This window comes from Notolepis coatsorum (genome assembly GCF_963971535.1).
Source record: "Notolepis coatsorum genome assembly, chromosome: 4".
NCBI lineage: Eukaryota > Metazoa > Chordata > Actinopteri > Aulopiformes > Paralepididae > Notolepis > Notolepis coatsorum.
In genome coordinates this window covers 170,959,419-170,981,721 of record NC_140168.1, presented here as the reverse complement: position 1 = coordinate 170,981,721, position 22,303 = coordinate 170,959,419, and the positions used below count along the sequence as shown (strand labels likewise).

General features: G+C 41.8%; 1 protein-coding gene across 1 annotated transcript in view; it reads right to left on the bottom strand.

Moving 5' to 3' along the window:
• Positions 1–22,303, bottom strand: part of LOC311226746 (partitioning defective 3 homolog) — a gene marked incomplete at its 3' end in the record, with an annotated part of 616,272 nt that overhangs the window by 253,710 nt on the left and 340,259 nt on the right. The window contains 1 exon segment of the mRNA XM_084312156.1: positions 1–172. This exon segment is cut by the window's left edge and continues 14 nt beyond it. Within this exon segment, the coding sequence (XP_084168282.1) occupies positions 1–172 (172 nt within the window).

Here is a 22,303-nt window from a genome sequence, read left to right as displayed (position 1 = left end):
GTCCCGGAGGCGTGACGGGCCTTCAGGAAGCCGGCGGTGGTGGACCAGCGGGCCGGGTTCTTCCGGGTCGGGGCCTCCTCCGTGGCGGGCCGGGCATCTGCAGTGCCAACAAACGGCCCGTTGACCGTCAGCAGGGCCGGGTCACTGCTCCGCCGCACGTGCAGAGGCATGTCTGGGGGACAGAACCAACCATCAACTACAGGTGAGGAAGACATTTACATTACATTTAGTCATTCAGCTGACGCTTTTATCCAAAGCCACTTACAAGTTCTGTACGACAAGTCAGCAGGAAGGGGTACAACTCTATCAGCTGAGCAACAATGTTCACAGTGTTGGTGCTACAGTGTAGGTTAGTTTATTAGGACAAGTGCATGACAGTAAGGTTAGTTAGGGTTATTATCATAATATTTTTTTCATTTCAGATATTGGTTGAAGAAGTGAGTCTTTAGTCGACGGCAAAAGATCGTCGGGTTTCGGCTGTCCTAACTGTGGTGGGAAGTTCGTTCCACCATTGTGGGGCAAGGACTGAGAAAAGGCAGCATCTCTTTGATGATCCTCTCGGAGCTCGGAATACATCAGTATGAAGGAAAAAATGCACTATTTACATCACAAATATTATTGTAAACTATGGATTAGTCGGTTGCGGTCAACCAGAACCTATCACCTGTGGTTGATAGGTTCACCCTGCTGCACTATCTGCCCCGCCCCCATTTATGTGATGTCAGAGTACCTCTGCCCCGCCCCAATATGTGATGTCAGAGTACCTCTTTTTTATATACTTAGACAGACATTGATAGTGCCTCCAAAGAGGTAGTCTGACATCACTGATTGAGGTGTGCAGCAGGGTGACAATAATAACTAACCAGCAGGGGAAGCATATTAATGACCATGTGTTAGTTACTTTTTTTTTTTTTTGCCTACATTGCAAATGAATAATTCATTCATTATATATGTATTATTTAATAGATTAAAAGAAAGTGAGATTGACAATAGTGTAATATTTGGTAATAGTGTAGCAGTGTTACTCTCAAGCCCCTAAATACTATGCAGCAGTAGGACTACTGAAAGATATTTCTGTTAAGATGTAAATATTAGACAAGCTGTCGTATGAACCTGCCCTCTCGCGTGTACGGAGTACTAGCTGGGTAAAACAAGGGCCCCACCACTGAAGAACCCGAGGGCCCCGAGTGTAGAGATTAATTGCATCATCTCACACATCACACTGGAATACTGTACAGTATGTGCCCATACAAGCATGGTTTTAATTGTAAGTCAATTAATTGTAATTCAAGTCTGTATTATTCAGTATGGAAATATTATAAAGCTTAAATTATTCATCTGTGAAATCCGCTATAAATTCCTCCTACTATTTCAAAAGTGTTCAGAGTGAGTTGACGTTTCTTATTGGTCAGGATTTATCAGTAAGATGTGATTATGACGTGAAGGGCTTCAGATCCCGTGTGAACCCAAAAATCACACGGATACAAAGACTATTGAGAAACGCCAGAAATGGACGCTTCCTTTTTAGAACTCTCTCAGCTTTGTTTAAAAGTTGCCGTCTGTGTGTGTGTGTGTGTGTGTGTGTGTGTGTGTGTGTGCAGTATGTGTGTGTATGTGTGTGACTGTGTGTGTGTATCTAGGGGTGGAAAGGGGGGGGGGGGGTCATGATAACCAACACACATAAACCCAACAGGATCAGAGTAAACACACACACACACTACACACTAGTGCTTGTACTCATGGCACGATGTTATGACATTAGAATCTTTCTTTAAGCCTCCCGTTCTTAGACCTCTCTGAGGTTCATTTGATTGACCGACCCGAGTCCAGTCCACCAAACAAGAGAGACAAACTAAACAAACTGTTGGGAGAGATGAGTGGTTTTTCAGATGGAGATGCCAAATTACATTTTTCCCAGGGTTTTTCTTTCTGGCGGGGGGGGGGGGGGGGGGTAATAGAATAGGGAAGTAATAGATCCCATGTAATCAGATTGCAGCAATTGGGTTAAAATTATGAATTACTTAAGTAAGATTAAGGACACTCTTTTGGGGTTGAGGGAAAAATAACTTTCGGGGTTAAGTGTCTTGCTCAAGGACACTTCGACACGCTGCCATGAGGAGCCAGAATCGGATATGGAACCTTCAGATAGGGGACGAGCGCTCCACTCACCCCCTGAGCCACTGTCGCTCGCTCAGGGAGTTGACACCAAGATCATTTTTAATTGTGAAATGAATAATGGTTTATATGTGAGCGTGATAAAAACAGTGTTCAAGTTATGGTTGGGCCAGTAAAAATGTTGACACTGTTAAACCTGGCCAGAATGTTTCCAGTTCATATACAATATTACTGGCTAATTCAAAATTCACCTTGTAGGGCTAAAATAAATAAAACATACCGCAAGGGGAAGGTATTACTGTCTGTGTCCATTGGTTTCTTTAAACGAACATAAACGCGCCTTTGCAGAAACAACAGCTTTGCTGATGGTAACATATCCATCGATTCCAGCAATGCTGTATTACTACTATTACTATACCTGTGTACCCCTCTACAAGTCAAGTCAAGTCAAGTGTTTTATTTGTCACGGCATACAAGTATACAGTGAAATACCTGTACCCCTCTACATGTGTGTATACTACTATATTTGTACCCCTCTACATGTGTACTGTAGTATAGGCCTTTTTGTAGGGCAATATAGGGCCTTTTTAGGGCAGTATAGGGCCTGTGTGGGTTTGAACCCAGGACCTTCTTGCTGTGAGGCAACAGTGCTAAGGGATAAAAAAAAAAGTGTTTGGTTCCTCTTGGTTGTCAGTTAAGGCCATGGGTAGGTAGGGAATTTATTGAATTTTTTCCCACGGCAACTATGGATAGGGAATTTATTTATTTAATTAAAATGTTCACAACAACATGGATGCATGTACTCTGCCAGCATGTTTAATATCCATAATACTAAAGGTTTGACTAAGATTTTTATGAAACTTTAGTGAAAAAAAAATATATATATATTTTTTAAACTCATAAAATAAATTGGGTCGCACTTAAATCGGCAGGGTCGGTCGGCAACCGGAACCAAACTATTTTTTTAGGCCCAACCACTGCTGGGGTTTGAACCCAGGACCTTCTTGCTTGAGGCAACAGTGCTAACCACTGCTGGGGTTTGAACCCAGGACCTTCTTGCTGTGAGGCAACAGTGCTAACCACTGCTGGGGTTTGAACCAAGGACCACTGCGCTACCGTGCCGGATGTTGACTAACTTCCATGGATTTCAATTGCTAATTACAATTCCCAAGCAGATAATCGAGATACATGCTGTGCTTTCCTCTGCACACAAAGCAGAGATGATGGATAAACCAAAGAGCAGTCTTAAACTAAACAACTTAAAGAGTGGGGGTTCTCTACTCATGAGGAGGATACTAAGTGTAGTTTCCCATGTCCAGAGGAGGCTGGGAAAGGAGAGAGTAAAAAACAACGAGGCAGAAGTACTTCATCCACGATGCTCTCTCTCTCTCTCTCTCTCTCTCTCTCTCTCTCTCCCTCCCTCTCTCTGACATGTTGCCATCAGATGTTTATGTTAGACCTTTTATTCATACAGGAAATGCTATGCAGGCATCGTTATTCCTCAATAGTGTGTATGTGCGTGTGTGTGTGTGGGAGGGGGGGGGGGGGGTGCTCAGAGGTTAAATGGAGCGTGGGAGCCATGTTGTATTGTTGTGCGCTGCTGAGGAGATGTCAAGAGATGGGAGATACTCATGGGAGATGGAGTTCAGAGACGGGACAAAACACCATATCCTGCATATCCTGAAATGTTGCCTCGAAAACTACACCTCCCAGGGGGCAATCTGGCACTCACACTCACAGTGCCTCAATTCATCTACTGTACGTATGTAACAGAGTAAAAGGGTTTGGTTAAAAGGGGAATATGATTGAAATGTTCTTCCACCATATATGTACATACATTTTCTTTTAGCTTTTAGATCATCTGTATTTTGAGTGTAATGTATGTGGAATGTATTTCTTGGTGAAGCATCTCCCTCTGAGACGCACATACATGTAGTATTCTACCAGAGGGGTCGAAGAGCACAGGGGGGTGTGGTAGTGCCTTGCTCGAGGATACCTCGGCAGGGAGGGATGGACACATTGGGTATTGCGGGTATAGAACCTTCCCAAAACGTTTTCTCCTAAATTAGAGAACCGAGATTCCAATCTGTGATGGAAGCTGGATTGAGTTAAATTTCATAGTTTACATTTAAAGAAGCATATATGTGACCAGGCATATACTTGAGGGGCATATTTAGGAATTTAACATTTTAGTTTTTTCAAATGATGTGAAAGTACAGACTAAAGACCTTCAGAATAAGGTTTTATTCATGGGAATTGAGCAGACATTTAGCCAGCTACGGCTCATTAAGCTTGGTATTCATATTCAGATTCCTTTTATTGTCACGTCATTCCGTACTTTACAGCAAAAAAGAGTCCAATAATATAAATAAAATAAAATTAGCATAGAATAAGAATAGAATAATATCAAATATGATTAAAATAAGATGACTATATATAGTTCTAAAAGTGTGGAGTGCAGATAACAGGATAGATATTGTACAAATTTAAATAACAAAAGGCTATGTACAGTTCCAACTTTTTTGCAGTGGGTAAAATGCAATGTGCAATACAGTTTGATTGATTTGATTATTTTATCAGCAGCAACTGTGTTTCTCAAGTGTAGGGGGGGGGGGGCAGAGAGGAGGCATCAGTGGGCTCTGTTGACGAGTCTGATGTCTGTTCTTCAGCCGGTTGGTTCTGGCTGTGTGACTGCGGTAGCGTTTTCCAGAAAAAAAGCTAATTCTGAGTACTGAAGCTCTTAAGGTTCCTGGAGCTGTTAACCCTCTAAAGCAAGAGTGTCCCTGCTGCCTGGGCGCAGTGATTTCACGCATCAGCTGAAACTATGTGCTAACTATCTTCCACCACTTCACTGGTTTCCTGGTAAACAGAGCTTTTCAGGTGATGCGTGAAATCACTGCGCCCAGGCAGCAGTGGTTCAGCAAAACATTGTTCAGAGTATGTATCTGCTTAGAAAACGAACATTTCTAATTACATTTTTACATTTCTCCACGTGGTAAATACACAGGTCACAACATGTTTACAGGAACGTTTTGGAGTTGTATTTGGAGTGTATTTTGTGAATGTTGGGAACTGGGCTAGCTGGACTAACCTACTTCCAGTGAATGATGCTAAGCTAGACTAACGGTGCAGGTCTTCCTACTCCTACTGCATGGACAGTAGGGCTGGGCGATATGACGATATTATATAAATATCGGGTACAGTTCATTAACGATACACTTTTTTAACGTATCGTGGATATCGTGATGTTTTGCCCAAGAGGATTGTGTCGCGTCAATCTGGTCCACACCCGTTCAAACTTTTGAACAACGCCGCCCCCACACACACACACTACTGCATCAAAGTTACTACTTATTATTAACAAAATCATTCGTTTTGTGGCATTAACGTTATATAGTTACACGTTCAATAACATCAGCGTATTTACCCAAACATAGCAACGTCCGATGACGACATAGATAGCAAGCATTTTACTGTTCATATCTCAGCCCGTGCCGAGTTGTGCGTGCCCATTCTGCGGTCTGTTAATAAAGTTTTCAATCAGACAGATGTATGGAAAGGCTTTTATTATAACATTTGTTGCAGTAAAATCATTATGCCTCGTTGTCATGCTGCGGTGCGCTAGTAATCACTCGTCGGCCGCGGTGAGCTGTTGTTGTTGTCGTTGAGCTGAGCTCTCGTCAAAATCAATGGCGGACAAAAGCGGAAGTAAAAAACGCATAGCGCTTGCCGATTGGTGCAAGCGGTGTGACGTAATTGGCAGACTCGACTGTCAATCAAAATTATTCTGTTGCCGGCTGAATGATTGAATGCAGAATGGGTACAATACAGTACAGCTCAATACAACAACAGTGGACTGGAGGATGAAGACCAGAAAAAGACTTTCGCCTTTTTTACATAAGGGTCCTCCATTTTCAATTCATCAAAACATTTAGAGACATACAAATATACAGTAGTTTCATTAAAATGCTATTGATTGATTTAAAACTTTATTAACATATTGCAGAATGGGTACAGTATAGCTCAATACATACAATTGTTAAGGGGATGCAGACCAGAGAAAGACTTTCGTCTTGTTTACATCAGGGTCCCCCATTTTCAATTAATCATATTTCATATCTAAATCATATAATATCTCATTGCTAAATATATGCAATATATAATCTAATAATCCAATAATCTAAATCTAATATATAATATAAAAATGCTAAATGCATGGGTATTTTATTTTGTCTTTACTGTTAGCTTGCAAACTCAAATACTGTCTTGGTAAGCCTCATAATGAATTGTTTGGGGGAAAAAAGAAAAACATTGTGATGTGTATCGTGTATCGCCGAAAGGTCAGAAAATATCGTGATATCATATTTAGGCCATATCGCCCAGCCCTAATGGACAGAGAATAAAAGGGTATGTATCTGCTTGTCTAACTCCGGGGTAGATGGCTATTAAGCTAATTTACCAAAATGTTGGCGTGTTCCTTTAAGTTGTAAGGAAGGTAAGAGACCTATTACGTGTCTGCCTTTTGTTTACTTCAATACACGACGTGTCGTCACTGCAAATTTGAAGCCCCAGAAAATCTCCCTCTTGTTGGCAGATATAAATCACTCAAAACTACTCAACCTCTACCGTCTTTAACTGTAGTTCTATCTCATTCCACCCACTCCACCCTCGCGCCCCTTTCCACTCCGCCTCCATTTGCGCATTGGAGGGTTCTCCATGCTGAAAGGCATCCCAGACCGATTAGCCAGGAGAGGAGTGGATGATAGAAAGCCTCCATCAGAGAGTGATGCATCGATGGCGACTTCTGACGCCATTACCCCTTAAACAGGAAGCAAGCGGAAATGCAGGAGGATGGAGGAGCTCCTCGCCATAGATATATATAAATAGATGGTGCAAGGCGGAGTCTCCAGCGGCCATCTTGTGACAGTCAACTATTCTGGTACGTTATATGGTAGTTGAGTGATCTGCACAAACAAAAATACTCTTAACTCGCTGAAATCTTGATGGATTTACAAACGGTTTGGTTTATTACGTTATTAACCTCTTAAGCCCGGAGCCCTATTTTCTGAAAAAACGCCTAAAATACATACCTAAGTAAATGGAATATTGCTCCACTTCTACAAGGTCCATTTGCATGTTATTGGTATCTAGGGACATCTATGGACCTCAGTGAATGTATTCCCAGTGTCAGAAATATTGTGTCTATTACTAGGCTTGCTTAAATTGTGATGAAACAAAAAAGAATATGAATTATGATTTTTCTTTGCATCTTTGACAGTGAATAACACCATGCTAAAAATGACCAGACATGAAAAACTGCCACTGAGCTCTTTCAGTACCTTCTTGAGATCACGTGTACAGAAAATCTAAGGAAATGAATAAAGGGAAGATGATTAAACAGATACAGTACTGAATTATCCCATCCGGACCAATGCAATTTGAAATATTATTATAGAATATAGAATAGCAGGCTTATAAATGACCTTATTATAGCCAATTCGCACATTTATGGATTGTGCCAAATCTTATCTTTCAAATGCCCGAGTTCAATTTGGATTTAGTATCACCAGGCCTGCATAAGAACAGATAATGAAATCTACTTTGTGTACAGTCGTTTTCTTATTCCTGCCAGACTGCCACCATTTTTAAATAGATTTCAAATATGATTGTTGCTAAATGCTCAAAATAGGGGAGACAAACTAACTGCGCTCCAATATATGCCAATAATGTTCAGTGGTATATTATCCAGAAAAATAAGAGATATTAAAAAAAGTCATACAGAAGTAATTAGCTTGAAGCCCCATAGAGGCCTTTGGAAAGTGTTGTTTGGAAAAATTCCAACGCTCAATGAAAGCTCTGGATGTCCTCACAAAAACTAAAACTAAAATCAATCTAATAACACTTTAACCTATTGGTAAACTAACGTATTGATGACAATATACATTATAACTGCTGTTGTGACATGGTTATGATGTTTATACTTGAATACGTTTGACCAAAAAAACTATAATTTTGTCAGACTGTCTGCAGAGCTTGATTTATGACATGATGTCATTTGCGGCTCGCCCTACTTATATTATTTAAGTATGCAGTATGATAACTACCTCTCTGACGTTTATAACAAACCAAACCGTTTGAAAATTGGTTGAAAGTTCAGCAAGCTATGGTTATTTCAATAGTACATGCACCATCGGTCGGTCTCCATTGGCCAGCAGCGCGGGTGAGTCATCTAGCCTTTATTAATTGCTATGAATTAATTGCCTATGCTCCTCACGCCCACCGTCAGCATAAATAGAAGAGGGGTAGGTGCGGATTACTACGAGCTAAGATAAGGCTAACTCTGCACAACCTAGCATCTTGCTCGCCGACATGCTTGCTAGTGATCAAGTGTAGACATTTCTACCAGTGACTGCAGCCTATACCTCCTGATGCGAATGCCAAGCTAGCAATGAAGGAACTGCATGCTGTCATCAGCAAACAACAGAACTCACACCCAGAGGCAGCCTTTATTCTTGCAGGAGATTCAAATGACCACCTCCGGTTCAAAATGGTCCTGAATTGACCAATCACTGCTGATGGCGAAAATGATTGATCAGCATTGTAGCCAACGAGTGCACTGGGTGAGAGTGAGGGAAGATGGTGAAAGTTGAAGAAGAAGACCGCTGTTGTGACTGAATCGTCAAGTCGACGCCATCTTGGATGTCACGATGTGATCACGCTGTATTTCTCCGGTACACACTTTACCAAAACATTTCTCAAGCACTTATTTTTTAAATGGATTTTTATAGAATTTGGACCTGTATTACATAAGACTTCAGGCTATGGAACTGCTGTGTAAGGAGAAAATATTTTATTTCAGTGTGTTCAAACCTTAGCACTCAAAGTGATTGATTTAGCAACTTCAGAATGTTACCTTTCAAAAGAGACCAAGCCCATGCATGTGCTATAAGTATAAAGTATAAAGCTAAGCTTTGCAAAAGAAAGTATGCAAATCGCTTTCGTTTTCTGCAAAATGGGGGTGATGCTTAAGGTCGCTTTCACATATGTGACCCCGACCAGTGCTATAGCCTACATGTCTATTTTTTCATTTTCCAGATTTTTCCAGATTGTGAAAGTACAGAATGTAAGCTTTCAAATGATGTGTCATACTTTGAAATCTGAGAATGTTATTATTGTGATGTGCTAATTTTAAATCTTGTAGCAGTCTTTTTTCATCTGCGTCTTCATCTGCGTCTTCGGTCTCATCGTCGGATAAAAGAGCTGGTGGCGGCTCACCTTCAGTGATGACCATGTAGTCCGTGATGTGGTCACTCATCGTCGCCGAGGAGTCTATACTCATTCCATCTCTTCCTCTATTAAGAGCAGCTGATAATTTTTGTGCGGCCATGTCGATGTTATCTAAGCAGCAAAAAAGTGTTCTCTGCTACAGGTGCTGTGAATATAAACACCACACCGTGTGGGGGCGTACCTCACATCAACAGCAGCCTTTCACATGCAAAAATGGGACAGCCCGAGGGAACTGCCCCCACAGCTTCGTGAGAGACGATCAGAGTATGTCTCAAGGAGCCATTTTTAAACACAATTTAAACACAATTAGAGTTATTATATATGTTCGCTGTTATACTAAATATGTTCTTCAACCCTCGAACTGTAAGTATATATATATATAAAAAAAAAAACGGAAATAAAAAAAAAAATAAAATAAAAAATTCTTTCTCTTCTCGTGAGGAACCTGGGTCGCCGAGTTGTAGGCGCGCACGCTGGGCGGAGTCACATATAGTTTTGGTGGACTCGGTGCGGTTCTGGGGGTGAAGTTGCAACATTGTTGCATTCTTCATTTGGTTCGCCTGCGTTCACATAGAGAAATCTGTCAGCGCACCGAGACCTTCTGAACAATGTCACGCGGTCGAAAAGGGCGCTTGTCTATTGGACAGTGGAAATGTGTGTGTGGCTGCAAGCCGTGTGTGCGCGTGCGCGTGTGTGTGTCTGTGTGTGCTGTCTGCGAGCCCTCCAGATCAGCGGAGCGAGTTTTGACATGGCATTGATCCATTGTTCTATTGAAGCACATTACCACCATCCTCTCGCTAAACAACTTGTAGACCAATAATAATAATATAATAATAATAATAGTATTGACGTGGCATTGATCCATTATTAATGCCGTGCGCCTCGGTAATAATAATAAGCCGCGTTTTTCTTCCTTCTTCCCAAGATGCACAGTTAGATATATAGCTATATAGATAGATAGATAGATAGATAGATAGATAGATAGATAGATAGATAGATAGATAGATAGATAGATAGATAGATAGATAGATAGATAGATAGAGAGATTAGATGCAGTGTGCTTGTTTTGCAGTGAGTGCTGCAAGCAGTGGTAATAATAATCACTTCCTATATTTGGTTCGCGTTTGGTCCGCTGAAGCCGAACCGAGACCTACGTTTTCAGGCGGACTAGAGTTCGCCTGCTTGGTCCGCGGACCGAGTTCGACGCGCATTCACACAGACCCGAAAAACCGGACTATCGAATTCTGGTCCGAAAGTCCGGACCAAACAGCCCCTGTGTGAAAGCGACCTAAGAGTTTAATCACTCCAACATACAAACTGCGCTCCCCAAATACCACCAACATGTCTCTTGCCGACAACAACCTTGCCCTCGACACCAAAAAAACAAGGAGCTCATTGTGGACTTCAGGAAGACTAGAGACGGCGTGCATGATGCCCCCGTTAATGGGATGGAGGTTGAGCCTGTCTTCAGCTTAAAATTCCTGGGAGTCCACATCTCCGAGGACCTCTCTTGGACATACCTTAACACATTGCGCCAGACCCGAGATAAGTCGGGGTTAACTCGCCATCGCTTGGGCGCCAAACCCGAGAAAAGTCGGGTTTTCTATCGTTATTTCTTTTATTCTATATTCCCATTCATAATCAATCGAGGGAGCCTGTGTTATCATTGGGAATGAGTCTGAGATCGCAATCGTCCAATACCGCCGCCTGCTGCCTGGCGGTCGGTATTGCACATCCTTTGAAACCTTCTGGCTTGGTCTGTGTGTTGATCTAAAAAGTCCGGTCCGGGTTTTCCTAGTCGGGCAGGAGTAGCGTTTATAACACATGGATTGAGGATAATCAAGCACTCCCGGTTCATGTTCTTTGGTGGATTATGTTGGCAACACGATCGACATCAATACTTGGAATGGCGATCAGATAATTGGAATATTCTTTTTGGAGCTCATCCTAGTCAAGGTAAGGGCTATATGGTATCAATCTTGTGTTGATCGAAGAATCCCTTCCCCGCGATCCGAACATATGTGTGTAATGTGTGTGTATCGTATTATGTTGGTGACGATCGAAGCATTGAAAAACGCCCCAGTGGGGGAGCTCCAGTAGCTCACCACGTACCTCGAGCGCTATTTCGGCGCCGGGGACAACCGTGCTCGTCACGGATCTGGGGTTTAGCGAGTTCGAATCCCGGACTGCAGCCGTGCCTTTCCCAGAGTGTCTTCCCCCCCATCTGAACCCTTTCAGCCTGTTTCTGTCGGTCATCCTTGACCAGAATAAATGCGATAAACGTATAAAAGAGCCAGGGGAATGGCCAAAAGTAAAAAAAGAAAAACGCCCCAGTGCCCCACCCTTTCATGCATTGATGATGAAACATAATACCGATAATATAGCGTTGATTTCAGATTGATTGTTGAAACAGGCGAAGAACGCCACGGTTTCTAGTGAAATGCACAAAACGCTGCATAGCGGCGTTTCCTGGGATTAGACAGAATTACTCTAAAACTATACTCATTCACCACGGTATAAAACGGGAATGTATGGATGAAACTATTATTTCTTTTTCACAAATTAAACGATAGATACTGTCAAATGGGCAATAGTTTTATATCCATAGCTATGATATTTAATATAGTTTTAGCCCTGCAAACACTGCCATGTATCCCTATTCTTTAAAGCGCTGGCATTCTTACCACGCGGCCCACAGCGACCTCTGGCAAGTATTAATGTATTTTCTTTTTCATTTGTGGGCTGTGCATGTCAAAGAATGATCCACGGTCCACGGTGCCAGCCAGCCAGCCAGCCAGCCCGCCGGCCAACCAGCCAGCCAGCCAGCCAATCAGCCAGCCTCAACTTTTCATATCTCTGGCATCACGCACCACCGCTTCAAAACTATTCTCATTAGCAGAATATAAAAAATGTATTCAATCTCCAAGCAGCTCTCTTACCATGTCAGGGAATTTCCCTTAAAACCCATTAAAATTTGACTGATGAGATTCAATGTGGTCAATTAAAGGGAGGCTCAGAATTTATTACAGAGGCGTGTTGAATTTGGGAGAGAGCTTTGGCAGGTGTGATTATGAGACTTCCATTCACATTTCTCATCTACCGTGCAAACCCAATTAGGGCTCGTCTCCACCTCCTTGGTGCTGTGTGCGTGCATGTGTGCGTGCATGTGTGATTTTGTCAATAGGCACCAAGTCCAGAGATAATTATATTGATAGCCATCGTCAAATTGGAATGATATCTTGTTAAAAGGGGATGCTAATGACAATGTAGTTTGTAAGCAAATCTTGTTTTGTGATCTTGCACATCCCATGCTGTTCCTCATGCTAGGGCCGGCTAGTTAGCCACAACTAGGGTTGCCACCCGTCTCGTAAAATACGGAATCGTCCCGTAATTGGAAACTAAAAGACGCGTTCCATATTGAACTGATACGGGACGCACTTTGTCCCGTATTTTAAGGTTGCCAGTATTGTGAGAGAAATTTGCCAACCGACCCAAAAAACAAGCCAAAAACAAGCAAAATTGGGTCCAAAAGTTGCGGAAAATAAACAGACTTGGCAACTCTGGTATGTTGGCCGTGCGCTCAGCAGCTCACGACCAATGAGAATTCGCGCTTTCACGTTGCTAAAACGTTCTGTGCGGTTGTGCCAATCCTCAAGTTACTTCTGCTCAGCTCAGTCACTGCATCACCGGGCTGTTTGAATACAGCAGACACTACTCCACCGGCGCGTTCTAAAAAATGTCTCCAGAAGTACAGACGTGAGTGGGAACTAGCAAACCCCTGGCTTGATAGCGTCAGTGGAGATGTTTATAAAGCAAACTGCAAAGTATGTAGGTGTGTGTTTTCTGTGGCGCATGGTGGACTGACTGACGTCAAACAGCATGCCTCAGGAGAACAACAATATTCCCGAAATATAAGAACTCAAAGGACCCAAGCACAGGTTTCACAGTTCTTCATGATTGAAACATCTCCTGAGATTGATTTGGTATCGGATATTACATCTTATTTATCTGGTTGTGTTTTTAACTAGATGTCAGTATTTCTATTTACCTGCCCTGGCAGCCAGGGCCCAGGAGCCTACATATTGGCTGCTGATGTGGGCATAGTGTAGGCTATTTCAGTTGACTAATATGGTTGATTGTTCATTAATGCCACAACCCATGCTATTCCTCATGCTAGGCCCGGCTAGTTAGCCACACAGGAGGAGGATGTGTGTATGGTCATGAGGAGGAGGAGGGATGTGTGTGTATGGTCATGAGGAGGAGGAGGAGGGATGTGTGTGTATGGTCATGAGGAGGATGAGGAGGATGTGTGTGTATGGTCATGAGGAGGAGGGATGTGTGTGTATGGTCATGAGGAGGATGAGGAGGATGTGTGTGTATGGTCATGAGGAGGAGGAGGATGTGTGTGTATGGTCATGAGGAGGAGGAGGAGGGATGTGTGTGTATGGTCATGAGGAGGAGGAGGGATGTGTGTGTATGGTCATGAGGAGGATGAGGAGGATGTGTGTGTATGGTCATGAGGAGGAGGATGTGTGTGTATGGTCATGAGGAGGAGGAGGGATGTGTGTGTATGGTCATGAGGAGGAGGATGTGTGTGTATGGTCATGAGGAGGAGGAGGATGTGTGTGTATGGTCATGAGGAGGAGGAGGATGTGTGTATGGTCATGAGGAGGAGGAGGGATGTGTGTGTATGGTCATGAGGAGGAGGATGTGTGTGTATGGTCATGAGGAGGAGGAGGATGTGTGTGTATGGTCATGAGGAGGAGGAGGATGTGTGTGTATGGTCATGAGGAGGAGGATGTGTGTGTATGGTCATGAGGAGGAGGAGGATGTGTGTGTATGGTCATGAGGAGGAGGAGGGATGTGTGTGTATGGTCATGAGGAGGAGGATGTGTGTGTATGGTCATGAGGAGGAGGAGGATGTGTGTGTATGGTCATGAGGAGGAGGGATGTGTGTGTATGGTCATGAGGAGGAGGATGTGTGTGTATGGTCATGAGGAGGAGGAGGATGTGTGTGTATGGTCATGAGGAGGAGGAGGATGTGTGTGTATGGTCATGAGGAGGATGAGGGATGTGTGTGTATGGTCATGAGGAGGAGGATGTGTGTGTATGGTCATGAGGAGGAGGAGGATGTGTGTGTATGGTCATGAGGAGGAGGAGGGATGTGTGTGTATGCAGGGCTGTACGTTAACTTTTTTTGCACATAGCACTGGTGCTACAGAGGTTGATAGTTTTGTAGCACAGGCCAAAATCTTGTAGCACAAGTATAAAACGTGTTATATTTGTAACAGTCACAAATGTGCCTATTGTATTTGTGTTATTTAGTTGCAGTGCCATGTTTGGCTGTCATTTAGTATATCGCCATGTGTTATTACTATGATACTCTCATATGCTATTTTCAATTAATATCATAAACAACATAAGGAATATTAGCATAATTTTGAGTGGACTGAAGGAATGAGTCAGCGTTAATAGTTTTAAATGCAAATAATTTATTGAAACATAGAAGTGGGGTCGGTTGGGACACACACACACACACACACACACACACAATGGGGGACCCTGATGTAAACAAGACAAACGTCTTTCTCAGGTCTGCATCCCCTTAACAATTGTATGTATTGAGCCGTACTGTACTGTACCCATTCTGCAATCTGTTAAATAAAGTTTTCATTCATTCATTCACACACACTGTTTTAACTCACCACCCCCGCATCATATTGTAGTCTAGTCTGTCTTCAAACTTCCACTCCTCTCGAAACTTGTTTATATTTGAATATCAACATTATCTGTCCATCCTCAGTTTACTATAATATACTCCTGTCCTGACTAGTGACTTCATCATCTTTCCAAACGCACGCACGCACGCACACACACACACAGGGAAGGGGAGAGAGTGCCCCCCCATTTCCCTTTCCCCAGCCCACACTGTGTCTGCTGGCTCTGCCTCTGATCAGGATTAGCTTGTTAGCTTGCTAACGTTGTAGTGATTGTAATGGTACATAAACGTTAATTTCGGGCGATGTGCGCATAAAGGAATGGCGACGGTGCAAAGCATGTAGATGCATTTGACCCGTTGCGAGAAAAAAAAAACACCACGGACTTATTTCGGGACGTGTAGGCACCAACCGACCAACGCGCTGCTCTGCTTGCAGAAGGCGCACGGATAGGGCGGATATGACTCGTCGAGTTGTCACAAGAGTTTTTTCAAAATAAGATTATTGTAACTGAGGGGTACAATTCCCTGACTGTATTACTAGATATGATACTTACTACCACTACCTTTGTACTTAATATTCGGCCACCCAGTACACGGCATAAATATATTATCATGAACACTCTCACGTAGATGAAACGGATCCAACACAAATGTACGAATTAGAAACAGGTCTTTATTTCTACACAGCGATGGTGTGTAGAATGAGCACTTAATCACTTAATTACATTTATGAATTGAAATAGTATGCACTTTTATGGCAATGAGTATTCGTCGGTATATCAATAGAGAATGTCCAATCTCTGAAGGCGCAGGTGGTAAATATACGACCTGGAATAGTTAAGGAATAACAGCAATGATACTTTAATGATTATATACTAGATACACTAGAGGGGGTTAATCCGGTCGCTTGTAAGCCGACAGGAGTAGGAGGGGGGGGGGGGGTAGAATCCGGCTGCCTCGTCCGGCCAAGGGTATCCCAGGTGAACCCACTGTAGTGCCGTTCAATGCGCCGGCGATCCTTGGACCACAGATGAAAGCAGGTGGACTCTTTGTGGGCCGGCTCTCTCCGGTCCACGGGGGAGGGACGTGAAGCGACCTCGTCTTGCAGAGCGTCTCCTCACCTTGCGTCCTCTCCAGGGGGGGGGGGTTCCAACACACGGCAGTGTCGGGGGTCTTTATCCATGGAATAATCAAAGTATCCAAAGCATAATCCGTGCCTGGGAAGGCGGGCTGTCGTCGGTAGAATAATCCGGTATACAGGTCCACTCGCTCGTCGGCTCTGGGGCTCCTCGGGTGCAGCTTCACATAGGGTCAACCACCCTGGGTAAGCAGCCAGTTCTCTGCCCGAAACGATGGGGTACTGACTACGGTAGTATTCTCACCGCACGAAGCACTATATATTAACAGACTATTATTAGCTTAATAGACTACGTCCAACTCGACGATATAGTGCCAAATATGACTATTCAAATATTAATATACACGATGTCTCAATACCGATGGTAGGCGAACTTGGCCTTACTCCCACACGTGGCGTCGCGGGGAGGCTTTACGTCTGTGACTCTATTGGAGGGTAAGAAACTGGACTGAAAAGAAAGTCCTACTTTAGTAGCGCAGTATATATACGCACTATGAACAAATAGTCCCATTAGTGGTGCGGTAGCCAAATTCCTACGCGGAACTAGGACTTGTTCGTACATGTCGAGCGGTACGTTTGAACTGGGTCTGAGGGGTATGGCAGCCTGGCACCAAGGTCTCGACCAATAGTAGAATGGAGACTATTATGGGATGTTCAGTAGGCTAGAATGGATATTCAATGCATATTGTACAAGGAATATACAAGGGATATCAGGGAATATTAGAGAATATACAAATACAATTAAATATATATATATAAATAAATATATTTTATATATATATAAAAAAAAACACCACAGACTTATTTCGGGACGTGTAGGCACCAACCGACCAACGCGCTGCTCTGCTTGCAGAAGGCGCACGGATAGGGCGGATATGACTCGTCGAGTTGTCACAAGAGTTTTTTCAAAATAAGATTATTGTAACTGAGGGGTACAATTCCCTGACTGTATTACTAGATATGATACTTACTACCACTACCTTTGTACTTAATATTCGGCCACCCAGTACACGGCATAAATATATTATCATGAACACTCTCACGTAGATGAAACGGATCCAACACAAATGTACGAATTAGAAACAGGTCTTTATTTCTACACAGCGATGGTGTGTAGAATGAGCACTTAATCACTTAATTACATTTATGAATTGAAATAGTATGCACTTTTATGGCAATGAGTATTCGTCGGTATATCAATAGAGAATGTCCAATCTCTGAAGGCGCAGGTGGTAAATATACGACCTGGAATAGTTAAGGAATAACAGCAATGATACTTTAATGATTATATGGGTGATTATTTGATTTTGGGCATTTTCATGTCCCTGGGATATATTTGAAAGAAAAAAAAATATTTCCAGATTCTTTATGCTATCATTGATTAGTATAATTAATTACTTACCTAGACTTAATTATTCAATTTAAAACATAAATTTTTTATCTTATTTTTTGTTGTTTAATGTTGGAATTTTACCATTTTCACCTTGTCCCAATCCAGAGTTTTAACGTTTGGTCTTGTATTTCTCTAGAAAAAACTATTAAAAAACAATGCTTTTAGGTATATATTACTATAACTACATTTGAATCAATGATTCTCTGCCAAATATTTAACTTAAGTACAATATGTGAAAAAAAAAAATCAAAATAGGTTTGTCCCTTAATATCTGTGTCATTACCATCACGTTGAACTATTTGCAATACAATGAAGTGTTGGCTACGCCCCTTGCTTTGGTACCCATTACAACCTGTAGTGACAGTGGAGCACATGGCTGTCAGAGTGGAAGACTGACATTTTGATCACCAGGAATGTAAGATATTTTCACATTTACTTACTCATACTACAGAATATGTTTATTGTGTGTCATTACCAAACACACTATAATTTGATAATGCTTTTGAATCTTAGTCAAACTTCTTCATATTTGTAGGTACATTGAGTACATTGCTAGCTAGCTAAGAATTGAATATAAGCAAGTTTGATGTTATGCTAGCTGTTAGCTTAAAAGTAAGAAAATATCATTACCATCACGGTCATTACCGCCACACAATGAAGTGTGGTGGTAATGACAACGTGTGGTGGTAATGACAAAGATATCTGTTTATAGCTTTTTTTTTGGATAACATTACTTGTATGTATATGTAAATATATGTTGTGTCTCATTTATAACTGATATTTATTGTTATTTATTTATTGGTTTTTGTATTTGTTTATGCTAGTGTCTTCACCATGGCACCTAAATCAACAGGCCAAAGGTCAAAATCATACAGAGACAGACTTAAAGATGATCCAGAACAATATCAAAGATATTTTCAAAAAGAAAAAGAGCTGTATAAAAAGAGAAAAGAGACGGGTACGCTGCAATGCATATCTCAGCTGCCCAAATGCACACAAAGATATAAAAGGCATCAATGGCGAATCAATCAAAGAAACAAAAGAACAAACGATAAGCAAATATGAAAACAGTGAATAGGCCACCAGTGTCACCAACACAACAACCTGAGCAACACAATGCTGTCCCTGTCCCTAACAATATGAAAGACTGTCAAATAAGCTCAAACCACAAGAATCGCCACGATCAAAATCAAAACAACAAATTAAGTCAAAGAAATGTGATCTCAGGAAGACACTATATTGTTCCACAATACTCTAGTGTCAGAGCTGCGAGACACCAACACTAAAGAGAAGCAAGTAATTTCAAAGATTCTAAGGGGGGGGATTCTGAAAAAGTACAAGTTGGTGTATCTGGCTCAAAAGGAACTTGGATTCTCTGCAAAGATGATGCGGAAATACAGAAGAGGAACTGGACTTCAGAAGAAACATGCAAATGCATTGCCTCTCTCTACCAGGACAAAAGTCAAAGAGTTTCTGGAACGTGATGATAACTCACGGGCAACAACAGGGAAGAGAGACACATTGACGCGGAAGAAAGTGAAAATGCAAAAGCGCTTTCTGAATGAAACATACAGTCTTTGGCGGAAATTCAAGAATGAACATCCACAGCTCAAGATTTCCTATAGTAAGTTATGGAAAACCTGCCCATTTTGGATAGTGAGGCCAACGTCCGTGATAGGGACACATGCTTGTGTAAAACACATGCAAACACAACTGATGGCTGACAAACTGCTCCATCACAAAGTGCTAAAGACTAGCAACATTAAGGGCTAGATCCACAAAGAATGGATTGCACGGTGCTAGTTGCACCCTACTTACAATTCATTATAAATAGAAAATGGGGGACCTGGTGTAAACAAGACGAAAGTCTTTCTCTGGTCTGCATCCCCTTAACAATTGTGTGTATTGAGCCTTACTGTATTGTACCCATTCTACAATCTGTTAATACCATTTTCAATCAGTTAAGACTGAGGAGATGGTGTTTGACCCCAGATGTGTTGGGGACCACAGGCCTGTGGTCATCCACACACAGTCCATCTCGCCGGTCTCTTCATATAAATATATTGTGATTTTTGTCGATAACACACTAACCTGGAACACCCATGTAGATAGCCTGTGTAGCAGACTACAACAACGACTGCACTTTCTACGTCGCCTTAGAGTTCATGGTGTAGATAAAAAAAAATTGTTACTTTTCTACCAATCTGTATTAGAGAGTCTCATCAGATACGGTATTACAGCTTGGTTTGGTAACCTGTCTGTACAATTAAAGTCCAAACTGGTCCGTCTGATGCAGACTGCATGGAAGATCATAGGGGTGAAAGTTCACCCATCCCTGCAGTCTATTTTTTAACAGGCTACTCTAAGGCAAGCCAATAGAATAGTCTCGGACCCCTCCCATTTCTTACATGCCGAGTATGAGCTACTGCCCTATGGGAGGAGGTTTAGAGTTCCACGCTCTAGACTAAATAGGTTTAAAAACTCCTTTATTCCGATCTCAGTTAAACTTTTAAATAGTGCCAGATAAAGGGCAACTATCGAATAACTGATATTTGGTTGTTATATTATCGATATTCGATAAGCCATATTTGGGTTTTTTGGGTATACTATTATATTATACTAGTATATTTGTGTATACTATTCTAATGTGGTGTTGCCAGACATCCTGCTGTGCAGGTACTTTACTAGACATGTTGTGTAGGCTATTATTGTTAGGCCGATTTATTGTGTTCTTATTTTGTTATATAGGATGGCCTAAAGATGTGTTTCCTGTTTATGTTCATTAAGATGCATTAAGTTATGTATTTGTCAACTTGTCAATGCAATTAAACTTTCAAATTTAGTTCTGCCTTCTTGTCTATTCTCAGTCCTTGCCCCACAATGGTGGAATGAACTACCCACCCCAGTTAGGACAGCCGAAACCCATCCAATCTTTCGCCGTCGACTAAAGACGCACTTCTTCAATCATTATCTGAAATCTAAATCTTGTCTTCTTTTTAAGATTTTCCCATTAAAAGTTTTAAAACACATGGTGACAACCAACCCCATAGTGTGTGACAACCATCCCCATGATGGGGTTGATTGTCACAATGTGTCAGAGTGTCTTTGATAGGTGATTAACTCTTTGTTACAATACGTTGGAAAATGAGAGGGATACACATTTCAAGCCAACATCTTAAGCTTCAATTTAATGTAGGAATGACTATTGAAAGATGTTTTGATTATGAGCAATTCACACTAGAGTAAAAAGTGTGACAACGTCCCCCGTTCTCCCCTAATATGGTATAGAATGGAAAACGTGCTGGGCCTTGTCCCAGAGCCCCAACCGATTACTAAAATACATATGATGCTCAATGCCTCTGTCTGGAAACAAGTATGCTCCCTCATGGAGAAGAAGATGTAGGCATGTTAAAAGAACAAACATCTTACTGTTAAAGTATGTTGTTTGAAACCATAAAGGTTGTCAGTGTTTTTTTTAGATGGTTTCTTAGATGTTCCTATCCTGTTGTAACAGTTGTTGATAATACCTATGATTCTGATGTTGTGTTACTGTATCCATGAATGAATTCAATAAATCTATCTAAATGTCATTCCCATCACATTTCGTCATTACCACAACAGTACGTCATTACCAACACATGACATATTTCTTAACAAATTTGTAACAAATAGTTTAAATCTGACATTTTCCTACATGTTTTCCTATATTACAAGCCCTCCCTTAACATTTTATGTATGAAAAACAAGAGTCATGGACCTGTTGTTGTAGTAATTGTATCTTTCTTGACAGGATCTAGCAATATATTTAAAAGGCTGCATATCTAAAAATCTAAAGCATGTTTCAATTCAAGTAAAATATTTCAAACCACTAATACATCAGAAGTAAGGTATAATGTTACATAAATGCCTTAAAAGCACAAATCTTTTACTTTTTTTTTTACATTTTAAAGAGTTATTTGGTAACGTGATGGTAATGACAATGTTCTATGACATTCTAGGAAAAGTGTTAAATATATTAAATTCCATAAAGTGATGTTTACAACAATGTTCATATTATGATTCCTGACAAAATGACTATAACGCTTAATTGATCATTTAAGGTTTTATGCAATTTTATTTTTGATAAATAGATTTTCCCAAAAGTGCCCAAAATCAAATAAACGCCCATATACTAGATACACTAGAGGGGGTTAATCCGGTCGCTTGTAAGCCGACAGGAGTAGGAGGGGGGGGGGGGGTAGAATCCGGCTGCCTCGTCCGGCCAAGGGTATCCCAGGTGAACCCACTGTAGTGCCGTTCAATGCGCCGGCGATCCTTGGACCACAGATGAAAGCAGGTGGACTCTTTGTGGGCCGGCTCTCTCCGGTCCACGGGGGAGGGACGTGAAGCGACCTCGTCTTGCAGAGCGTCTCCTCACCTTGCGTCCTCTCCAGGGGGGGGGGTTCCAACACACGGCAGTGTCGGGGGTCTTTATCCATGGAATAATCAAAGTATCCAAAGCATAATCCGTGCCTGGGAAGGCGGGCTGTCGTCGGTAGAATAATCCGGTATACAGGTCCACTCGCTCGTCGGCTCTGGGGCTCCTCATTTACATTTACATTTAGTCATTTAGCTGACGCTTTTATCCAAAGCGACTTACAAGTTCTGTACG